At 45.8% G+C, this 12,646-nt stretch overlaps 1 protein-coding gene across 1 annotated transcript in view; it reads right to left on the bottom strand.

Annotated features, from left to right (window-relative positions):
- The window catches only part of LOC133135169 (inactive phospholipase C-like protein 2), a 57,270-nt gene that overhangs the window by 12,739 nt on the left and 31,885 nt on the right, over positions 1 to 12,646 (bottom strand). The window contains exons 3-4 of the mRNA XM_061251979.1: positions 11,474 to 11,677; positions 168 to 243 (exon numbers count right to left, since the gene is read on the bottom strand). Coding sequence (XP_061107963.1) covers positions 168 to 243; positions 11,474 to 11,677 — 280 coding nt within the window. The remainder of the gene's footprint in view (positions 1 to 167; positions 244 to 11,473; positions 11,678 to 12,646) is intronic.

Here is a 12,646-nt window from a genome sequence, read left to right as displayed (position 1 = left end):
TTCAATAGGTCTTTATTTATTCATTTGTTTGACTCATTCATCTTTTCTTTGTTACTTGCCAGTTGCATATGAATAAAAGCGTGAAGCAGATCCGTGTTCAAGCCCTCAAGGCCTCTCTTTCTCCCTCTATTCCTCCCTCTCTCTTTCTCTCATTCTGTCTCTCTCACCTGATCTCTGGATCTGCAGCAGCCTCTCATAGACGCCATCAGAGTTCTCAATCAGAGCCTTACTCGTCTGGATCATCTGCAAAAACACAATAGATTATATTAATTTCATAATTTTAAATTAGTCACAAAAGTGCTTTCATGCAAAGAAAGGAACAGGTGCACAACAGTAAGGCCATTTGACGTGTTGGGCTATCCTTCAGGCTGTCTGTCAGGCAGCCAATCTGCCTCAGTGGAGAGGTCTCCGGACACCTGTGTGTTCGCTTGGCGGAGAGGGGTCCCGCCCTCACAGACCTCTGCTCCTCTGATTAATCCCGACTGATGTTGGCAGGTCCTGTAAGCCTGCCAGCCAGTGCGCACGGCGACCTGCACTCACAGTGACCTGCACACACAGCGACCTGCACCACACACAGCGACCTGCACCACACACAGCGACCTGCACCACACACAGCGACCTGCACCACACACGGTGACCTGCACCACACACAGCGACCTGCACCACACACGGTGACCTGCACCACACACAGTGACCTGCACACACAGCGACCTGCACTCACAGTGACCTGCACACACAGCGACCTGCACCACACACAGCGACCTGCACCACACACAGCGACCTGCACCACACACGGTGACCTGCACCACACACAGTGACCTGCACACACAGCGACCTGCACCACACACAGTGACCTGCACCACACACAGCGACCTGCACCACACAGTGACCTGCGCACACAGTGACCTGCACCACACACAGTGACCTGCACCACACACAGTGACCTGCACCACACAGTGACCTGCGCACACAGTGACCTGCACCACACACAGCGACCTGCACCACACACAGCGACCTGCACCACACACAGCGACCTGCACACACAGCGACCTGCACCACACACAGTGACCTGCGCACAGTGACCTGCACCACACACAGCGACCTGCACCACACACAGTGACCTTCACACACAGCGACCTGCACCACACACAGTGACCTGCACACACAGTGACCTGCACACACACAGTGACCTGCACCGCACACAGTGACCTGCACCACACACAGCGACCTGCACACACACAGTGACCTGCACACACAGTGACCTGCACCACACACAGCGACCTGCACACAGTGACCTGCACACAGTGACCTGCACACACACGTCGACCTGCACTCACAGCGACCTGCACACAGTGACCTGCACACACAGCGACCTGTACCACACACAGTGACCTGCACACACACGCCGACCTGCATTCACAGCGACATGCACACACAGCGACCTGCACACACAGCGACCTGTACCACACAGTGATCTGCACACACATGCCGACCTGCACACACAGTGACCTGCACTCACAGCGACCTGCACACACACACACACACAGTGACCTGCACACACAGTGACCTGCACCACACACAGTGACCTGCACACACGCCGACCTGCACCACGCACAGTGACCTGCACCACACACAGTGACCTGCACACACAGGGTGACCTGCACACACAGGGTGACCTGCACCACACACAGTGACCTGCACACACGCACAGTGACCTGCACACACACAGTAACCTGCACCACACACCGTGACCTGCACGACACACAGTGACCTACACACACACACAGTGACCTGCACACACACAGTAACCTGCACACACACAGTAACCTGCACCACACAGTAACCGGCACCACACACAGCGACCTGCACACACAGCGACCTGCACCACACAGTAACCTGCACACACACAGTGACCTGCACACACACAGTGACCTGCACACACGCACAGTGACCTGCACACACACAGTAACCTGCACACACACAGTAACCTGCACCACACACAGCGACCTGCACACACAGCGACCTGCACCACACAGTAACCTGCACACACACAGTGACCTGCACACACACAGTGACCTGCACCACACACAGTAACCTGCACCACACACAGTGACCTACACACACACAGTGACCTGCACCACACACAGCGACCTGCACCACACACAGCGACCTGCACCACACAGTGACCTGCACACACATGCCGACCTGCACACACAGTGACCTGCACTCACAGCGACCTGCACACACACACACAGTGACCTGCACACACAGTGACCTGCACCACACACAGTGACCTGCACACACGCCGACCTGCACCACGCACAGTGACCTGCACCACACACAGTGACCTGCACACACAGGATGACCTGCACACACAGGGTGACCTGCACACACGCACAGTGACCTGCACACACACAGTAACCTGCACCACACACCGTGACCTGCACGACACACAGTGACCTACACACACACAGTGACCTGCACACACGCACAGTGACCTGCACACACACAGTAACCTGCACACACACAGTAACCTGCACCACACAGTAACCGGCACCACACACAGCGACCTGCACACACAGCGACCTGCACACACACAGTGACCTGCACACACACAGTGACCTGCACACACACAGTGACCTGCACACACACAGTGACCTGCACCACACACAGTGACCTGCACACACGCAGTGACCTGCACACACACAGTAACCTGCACACACACAGTAACCTGCACACACACAGTGACCTGCACCACACAGTAACCGGCACCACAGTAACCGGCACCACACAGTGACCTGCACTCACAATGACCTGCACCACACACAGCGACCTGCACCACACACAGCGACCTGCACCACACACAGCGACCTGCACCACACACAGTAACCTGCACCACACACAGTAACCAGCACACACACAGTGACCTGCACCACGCACAGTGACCTGCACCACGCACAGTGACCTGCACCACGCACAGCGACCTGCACCACACACAGCGACCTGCACATACAGCGAATTGCACTAAACAGGCTGAGCAGGGCATGTGCAGGATGGGCATAGCCACGCACACGGCTTCCCCGGATTCCATTGGATGCACGTGGTAGTTTACCTGATTCTCAAAATCCTGCACTGTACTCTAAAATTATTTTGCTAATTGATAGAAGCTGTAATAATTCAGATGGCAGAGACCCTGACCCTGATGATTTCATCAAGACAGTAACACTGAGCTCCATAAATCAGCCCAGGTACAGATAAGCTGTAAAATAGAGTCAAGTCCCCCAGAGGGGCATGGAACAGATCAAGCACTCAGAATAACTCTTTTTTTAAAGGTCAACCAGGAGTTATTCTCTGTCCATCAGACCGCACTTGCTTACGCCTCCAGTAGACTTTCCACAGGAAATCATTTGCACGCTTCTTCCTGCAGACAGGCACTCCTTATTCATTACAGCATATTTCAGTGGTGGGAGGCTGTCGCATTCTCCTTGAGGTAAATGTATGTGCAGACACAAACAACAAAATTAGATTTATTGTAATTAGCTAGAACTGTGGCTCATTTCCTTGAAGTGAAAGACACAAATTACAGGTCAAACCCAGCACATATTCATAAGTTTATGAATGTGGCCAAGAGATTGAGTTTGACCCCAATATGTCAGGATGCAGGTGCAGACAGAGCTATCTGCGTGTGACCTTGGGACAGACTGAAAGCAGGGGAGCAGCTGGCCGGTGATCAGAGAGCGGGAATAAAGGACTCCTTCACCGAGACAACAGCAACTGTCTTTATACATGAACATATTCACAAGCTGACACAGACAGATGACTGAAAGACTGTCACTGCACATTTCAGGGTCAAAGTTTATACTGGGAAGAAATTAGGCAAAAATAAATGTAGCAAGATAATAACTAGTATAAAATGATATAAGCTCTTTTCAATGAAAATGCCGAAGCATTACATTACATTATTGGCATTTGGCAAACGCTCTTATCCAGAGCAACGTACAGTTGATTAGACTAAGCAGGGGACAATCCTCCCCTGGAGCAATGCAGGGTTAAGGGCCTTGCTCAAGGGCCCAACGGCTGTGCGGATCCTATTGTGGCTGCAGTGGGATTAGAACCACCGACCTTGTGTGTCCCAGTCATTTACCTTAACCACTACGCTACAGGCCGCCCCAGCATGGGAGTTAACCTCAAGGAGTGTCCCAAATGTGGACCATGAATGGGGTTGAAGAGGAGAACTTGAGGTGGAGATCTGAGGCACTGGGTTCAAGGTCTCACACACAGGCCAACGCTGACAAGAAGCTCTGTGATGTCTTACCCACTCCAGACCTCTCCCTGACCTCCGCAGCTTCACACGGTTTAAAACCTTATCACTTCCCCATAAGGCCTTGAGAAACCATTTACACTTCTCATCCAGGAAATGTCATGGGGCCAGAGGGGAGAGGAGGCCTTACTGTCTACACAAACACAGCCACATCATGTTCAAGAGCTGCAGATCCAGGGGCCTGAGCGCTTGTACTGGGACAATCACACAATTCCGTTGTTATTTTGACTCTGTAATCCAGCCCACTGGATTTGAAATAAAACAATGAATATGAGGCTAAAGTACCGACAGTCAGCATTAACTTAGGGTATTCACATCCATACTGTGATCAGTGTAGGAATTACAGTCCTTTTTATATTCTTGGAATGAAGAACACAGCTATATGTACATGTGTACATACCTTGTGTGTGCAATGCATGCAGCGATGCATGTCATTATTACAAGGGCATTCCAGATTAAAAAACATCCTGAAAAGAACAAGACAAATGGGGATATCTGAAACACCTGGTTGTAAACCTCCTATCATCTATTCTGTCACGATCCCAAGGGCTTGGTAATGGTTTATTAACTAAAAACTGAGTGCTGTGCTGTGCTGAGTGGTGCCAGCTACAGTCTCAATTAGAGCTCAGCTAACTAGTTTTTATGTACGGCATGTTATCTTAATTGGCTTCAATACTCCCCGGGTGCCTTTCCAGTTCATTGCAAAGTCATAGGAAAATCCCTTATGCAGGAAGCCTGTCTGAACGGACGGCTGTTCTAGCAGTACCCACCCTGTGTTATCCATTCCATCAGGCAGACTATGCCATTATACCAGGGAGAACAAGCTCACTGCCCTGCCCAGTGTCCCAAACATACAGACCAGCTGCATCGCATCCATAACAGGCCTCAATCAATGCCAGAGAATTGCAGACTTGAGTTCACTCAAAATAATATATATAACGGGAGAATAAGGTGGCATGTTCTGGCATGGTTTACCTGACTCGTGGCTGATCACTTGAGGTGCCGTCTTGCACGTTAACAGGTTGTTGATGTTTGTCACTAGAGATGCCCCAAGTAAAAAATTAAGATTGTTTACAAAAATTGCTGGCCTTTCAAAGTTGTGCAACTGATGGTTTTCTGCTGTTAAGAGGGCATGTGTAATGGTATGGGTTTTTTAGGTGACTGGTCTTGTTTTTCCCTTGATTTTGTTATGTAGAACTCAGCCATCCGATTTTAATGCAGTTATTCCCTGTTATTACGGCTGTCACGAACGGACACATGCTTTATAGGGAGGGGTGTAGCATTGTTAGTTTGCGATAATGCGAACCATCCTTGTTGTGTACTTCGTTTTATTGATAATATTATAATAGTCAATAATATTATATATTATGGCATAAATGCATTTATCGATCCAGTGTTGTGAAAGTACTGCTGACTCAAGGTTTATATTATAATAACATGCATTCAGTGAGCACTTTATTAGGTATTTATTAAACTTGTTTTTTAGACTTAAGTCTTCTGCTGCTGTAGCCTATCCACTGTACAGGTTTGACACATTGTGTGTTCAGAGATGCTCCTCTGCATACCACTGTTAATGCGTTGTAATTTCCGTTACTGACACCTTCCTGGCAGCCTCAACCAGTCTGGCCATTCTCCTCTGACCTCTCTTAACAACAAGCATTTTGCCCACAGAACTGCTGCTCACTGGATATTTTTCACACCATTTTCTGCAAACTAGAGACTGATGTGCCTGAAAATCCCAGGCGATCAGCAGTTTTTGAGAGCATCCTGTCTGGCACCAACAATCATTCCAAGTTCAAAGTCACTTAGACATTTGGTCTGAAAAACAGCTGAACCTCTTGACTACGTCAGCATACTTTTATGAATTTAGTTGCTACCACATGATTGGCTGATGAAAAATTTGCATTAACAAGCTGGTGTACAGGTCTACCTAATAAAGTGATCACTGAGTGTATAATATTAATAAAATAATAAAAAGATGCATTTACATAATTATGATTTTTATACCGCGATTACAGTTGGAATAGATCGGATGATTACCATATTGCCATTAGGAATAGATCATAGATTTGGCACCAAGCAGTGCTGCAGTGGGGCCTAGTGCATATGGAAAATGTATTCCAAAAAAACCTACCTACTCGGCCTAGCCACTTTTTCACAGGCCAGCCCAAAGCAAAAAAAGACTTGTGTAATTCCTTGTGAATATATGCTTCATTTACATTTAATATGAGGCATCAAGCAATTGCATGAGACAAGACTGAGTTTCAATAGTGTCCCAGCTCTGTAAACTCCTACAGTTACTTTAAACATACATTTATGTCCGGAATACTATGTAAAACAGGAACATGCTACTGAACTGTAGGGGCTGGATGACTACAATACACAGGAGATCAATACAAGTCATTGCAAAGCCAACAGTAAGGAATAACACTGTTATTGGAAAAAACAGATGTCAGCATGTTGGCAGAGATGACTGAGCAGAGATGGCAGAGATTATGGACTAGCTGGTGAGATGCGGATGGAGTTCTATGTACAGCACAGTTTGTGAATGTTTACAATAATCCTTGTACAATTATGAACCATATTGTTACAATGGAAAAAGATTTAGTCTCTTGGCTGCAGTTTCTTAGTGAGTGGGACGCAAAAAAGCAAATGACATCTAAGTTCCAGAAAGGCCCGACTGATTTGTGGTGTCACAGAGACTGGAGGTTGACTCACCAACGGTAATGATAGGGATTCCGGTTACCATCGTTTTTTGTTTTTATTTTTGAAAACTAGTAAGATTACTGATAAGTCCTTTCCTGGGGTTACTTCGCGGAATAAAATGCAAATCCTCGGCTCAAATGTCTTGTTCAAGAATAGCACGTCTAGCCCAGGATTTGAACCTGAGACCTTGACACAAGACGCACAGTTCTCCAACTGCTGCACTTCATTGGCAATGTCACAGAAAGTGTGTGTGTGTGTGTGTGTGTGAGAGAGAATGTGAGAGAGAGAGAGAGAGAGAGAGAGAGATGCTCAGCCAAGTGCATCCCTCTCGCCCACGGGATGGAGAATCTCCCTCCAGTGCTTCAGACTGGTGTGATCTGGGGGGGTGGGGCTGAGGGCAGAGCTACGTGTGGCAGCCCACAGCTGCGGCAACAAAGCACGCTACTATTACTTCACCCATGAGCGAGAAAATTACCATCTTTTTGGCAGAGAAAGTACTACTATATGCCACTGTATTTATAGTGTGCACAAAAGTGTAAGGTGTATTGTCCGTGTATTGTGGCAGTTGAGCTCAATAAATTCCTATTCCTGACTGCTTAGCAATTAAGCCTGTGATGCATTAATACCCTTGAAGCCACCAAGCCTGTGAAATTCAGTTCACTGACGCTCTACTCTTTGCTAATGCATATTAATACTGAGGAATGTGGTGCCGGCAATGTTCTGGAAGAAACGCACTCTCCAGTAGCACAGAATGGGAATTTAATCAATGGGGCACAATGATTTCAAATGTATTATTCTTGTTGTAAACAGGAACTTTAAAGTGTTTTATTCTAGATATTTGTAAGGGTTGTGCCAGAATTCAAAAACCCCATTACAGACTGTGTAAACAAAAGACAAGAAAGAGAACATTCATTAATTTTAATCTCAGATTTTTTTTTTCCAATTCTCAATAGAATAACAGTTTTCCACTTGAAGGTAAGGAACCACTTTTTAGAATCTGTGCTTCTTGTGCTTGTAACAGACACACCAGAGTGACATAAGTGGGCAATCATAATTGACATGTAACCATAAGCATACGAACTGAACCAAACCAACGTGTGGACTGAACCGTGGGCTTTTTACACGAACCGTTGCCCGCCTAATTTAGTCATCACTGTCACTAATTCCCAAACAGAGTACAGCTTCATCCAGACCAATCATAAGCACGGAATCTTCTCTTTCCATTCATAGCTGAACAAGTTCAGCTTTTCCACTAATGACCTACCACAATCCATCACTCTCTCCCTCTCTCCCACTCCCTGTCCCTCTCCCTCTCCACCCTTACAGCTCAGAGTCTGCTCCTTCAAGCCCCACTAAATTCACACTCCCCTTGATCCTTTCATTAACAGCAATGAAAGGGCTGCCAATGTTCCACAGCGCTCTTAACACAGCGCTAATATCTTTTTCATGACTCCGTTGTACTTTCTCCACCTCAGAGCCCCGCTATCCTACAGCGCAGACAGGGAATTAAAAGACTGCCATCCTGCCTCTTCCTCGGCTCTGCAAACGTTTGCTGCTGTCAAGCCTGGGCACAGGTGCTGTTATTTAAGCGGAGAGGAACAGTGTGGCAGGAGGGGGGGGGGGGGTCACTGCACTGGATAGACTCGCTTGCTCGCTGGGAGCCTTTCTCCCTCTCTCGCTTTCCCTCTCTCTCTCACGCTACGCAGTATAAAATATCCCCGCTGCATACCAAGCCGCAGCAATTAATCTCAGAGGTAACCTGCTCCCCCATAAACATTCTCACAATGCCTGGTGGCATAAATGCATTTCTCCATCCAGTGTTGTGAAAACACTGCTGACTCCAGCATAATTAGCATGACGGTAACATTGCTGACTCCAGCAGTTAGCATGACGGTAACACTGCTGACTCCAGCATAATTAGTATGACGGTAACACTGCTGACTCCAGCATAGTTAGCATGACGGTAACACTGCTGACTCCAGCATAGTTAGCATGACGGTAACACTGCTGACTCCAGCATAGTTAGCATGACGGTAACACTGCTGACTCCAGCATAGTTAGCATGACGGTAACACTGCTGACTCCAGCATAGTTAGCATGACGGTAACACTGCTGACTCCAGCATAGTTAGCATGACGGTAACACTGCTGACTCCAGCATAGTTAGCATGACGGTAACACTGCTGACTCCACCGTAGTTAGCATGACGGTAACACTGCTGACTCCAGCATAGTTAGCATGACGGTAACACTGCTGACTCCAGCATAGTTAGCATGACGGTAACACTCCTGACTCCAGCATAGTTAGCTTGACGGTAACACTGCCTGCCACCTGTCCTTTTTTATCCTTCTGATGATTAAGGTGCACATCACGTCACTCTGCGAGTCCCTGTGTTCTGCGCCCCAGTACTGAATCGGATCATTTCCTGAGCTGCATTAATGCAGGCGCTACTACTATTTTACCATTCAGACAGGCCAAGAAAAGGCACTCTCGGAATAGAGTAGCAGGCCAATGTTCCGGAGGATCATAGCTGTGCCTGCAACACATGACAAATGAGTATGCGGTCACTGGTCAGCCCAAGGTGTCTATTCCAACGCTCCCGCAAAGCCTGATCTGTCACTGCAGTGGGAAGATCAATTCAGAGTCTGGGGAGGTAGACCTTGTGAATACGTTTAACGGTAATGAGATTCAAAGCTATGCAAATGGAATGCAGCATAGGGGTGTGCCATCAGCGTTACATTTAACCACCAGGAGTACAAACCAATTTGCCAAGAGAATTTATTCCTCAATGACAGCCACATCTTTCATTAAAGCCACATCCAATTAAAATGTCAATGCCATATGCAGTTTATCTTTTTTTCACCCTTCTAAGCACTGTTGTTGGGTGAATAATTCTTGCTTTACTGTAAATGTCTATCTTATGCAGATAAAATCCAAAATGGGACAAACATATTGTATGTACCCTAGGGATGTCACCTCCTGCAAACCCTTTCACATCCTGCATGTGCATCATGGAGGCAATGGTTCTCAGCTGGCTGACCAAGTAATGTGAGAACAACAATATCTACTTTACAACAAGCAACACGTTTCACTTAGAGTCCACAGAACTGTCGTTCAGCTCAGGCAAATAATCTTGCAAATTTTCTTGGGAAATTGCTCCAGGCATGAGCCATACATTGGGTTTATTTGATGACATGAAAGGTGCTGCCGATTTGTAATACAGAATTATGTTTTTATGAAGTCATGTAAGCTAATCCATCCAAGTCAGTGGACAGAATCAAGGAATGCAGTTATAAAGACTGTGAAGGGAAGATAAATATTGCTCTTAAATAAATATTGCTCTTATCCAGTGTTGCAGAGTTCCACAGAAAGCAACGGCTGTACTAAAGCTTTAAGCAAGGTGATTTACCTACACTGCCCCGCTAAAATGTTACATAAACCAGTTATAGAACATAAAAACTCCACCAGGTAAAGGCTGTACTGAGAAGAAAATAATACTGTATGCCCAGCCCTTTATATTTTTAAAGGGCATAGAAACAGGCAGTTTTGTGCTATTTAAAATATGTGCTCAACACTGAATAAACATCATCACTGGTTCTGTAGCATATGGTAAGTTTATGTTGGGTAGAATACCGACACTGCGGAAATGAATCAACTGCACATCTCAAGTAAATAGGTGGGTATTGTCAAATTTCAAGGATGAGCCTTTGTCTGCCTTTTCCAATCATGACAAAAGTGTAAGTGTCTGGATGTGTGAGGTTAGGCATGGTTTTGTTGCATAGACAACGCAATGCTTATATAATATAGTTATGTAACTTTAATCCATTGTATACAATTAGTGTCCCAGTACTCGGCACACTCATTATTTTTCCATCGAAAAAAGCAGTTGAACTAAATATGACCCATGACTACATTCTTATGAGTACATACAATGTTGTCTAAGCCTGTTGATACTCTCATACTATTTTTCATTAACTCAATAAGATATGTCAGCCTAATTTATGAATCAAAAGCTTACCCTCCCATCAGTGCATATTTTGGTAGTTGACAAATATCCAACAAATGCAGTAGGACCAGATCCAAACTAATTTAGTATGTTCAGCATTTTCAAAAATACACACAGTATCAATTAGAATATTGACATTGTAAAACAAATGGATCCACTGTTTGGAAATCATTGTGCTAAACAAACTACGTACATGCAAAGCAAGTAGCTTCATGTAGTTTAAGAAATATTTCACTGCAAATATTTGAAATAAGCACCGCCATACCAAGAGGTTCAGTCCGTAGATGCATGTTCATCGAGTGCATGGTCAGCCTTAACGTTGATAGTTATCTTGGCTATGTCATTACCCTCAGAGCAAATCAGTGGGAAAAGCTGACTTGATACTTGTGTGCATATATTTTACCAGTGTTTGCACAAGCATGTAGACAAGCAGATCCTCACCACTTCATAGGCCATGACAACCTTCTTCAGCACCTCAGGCAGAAGCCCCTGCGGGTCCATGGTGGGGTACTGGTCCTTCAGGTTGAACATCAGGAGGGGGATGTTGTCTGTCCCAGTCAGGCGGGACGACAGCGCCAGGATGCACTGCATGAGGTTTGCCACCGCCGACAGGCCACACAGCTCTTTAAATGGAACAATGGCATTCTGGGGTGGGGACAGGAAGACAGAGGGAATGAGAACCGAGGCGATGAGAACCAGTACTAACTGCATGCATGTTTTGTAAGGAAAATTAAATTTTTATGGACAGTTCTTAATACCTGTCACAAACCATATGACCTTGCTATGTTGGAGGACAAGCTGACTATAGAACTCATTCTGCCAAAAATATAGTTTTTTTTTTAAAGCTCAAAAAAGCATATAGATAACAGTAACACCGATTCATTATGGTTAAGTTCTGCGCAGTTTATGGTTGCTCAAATTGAACTGATCGGGAGAGAGAACTTATTTTTTGCAAAAGATTATTATCCACCAGGGATAAGAAAATTGAAGGTTGTCAACTGAAGAGCAAGGTTGATTTGCAATATAAGTATTATAATAACATCATTATTGATGTTTTCTTGCCCAAAAGAAACTGAATGAACAGTTCCCTCCACTGTGAAGAAGCATGCAGTGGCACAATGTATATGCTTCATAGAATGAGCTTCAGTTTTACAGTATTAGTATTCTGAAATGTGTCATCAACAAATTATAATTTGTCAAGTCTGAACTTAGTTTTGCAGACTGTAATAATCTTGCAAATTTTCTTGGGCTTAACATCAAATTAAGCATAATTTCACAACAATAAAAAATGGAAATAGGCAACATTACTTTTCATTAATGTTATGCTCATGCTTTCCCAGCTTCCACGAGTGACAAACAGTAGGTTTGAGGCAGAACGTATAAAAAAATGCAGTCAGGACAGTGTTGAACTTCATCTGGGTCATGACAGTTTTTCATTACATTACATTAATGACATTTGGCTGACGCTCTTATCCAGAGCGACGTACAGTTGATTAGACTAAGCAGGAGATAATCCTCCCCTGGGACAATTCAGGGTTAAGGACCTTGCTCAAGGGCCCAACGGCTGTGCGGATCTTATTGTGGCTACACCGGGGATTGAACCACTGACCTTTG

The sequence above is a fragment of the Conger conger genome, chromosome 1 (genome assembly GCF_963514075.1).
Source record: "Conger conger chromosome 1, fConCon1.1, whole genome shotgun sequence".
Taxonomy (NCBI): Eukaryota; Metazoa; Chordata; class Actinopteri; order Anguilliformes; family Congridae; genus Conger; species Conger conger.
The sequence above is the reverse complement of the archived record's forward strand: the minus strand, read 5'-3'. Positions and strand labels throughout refer to the sequence as shown.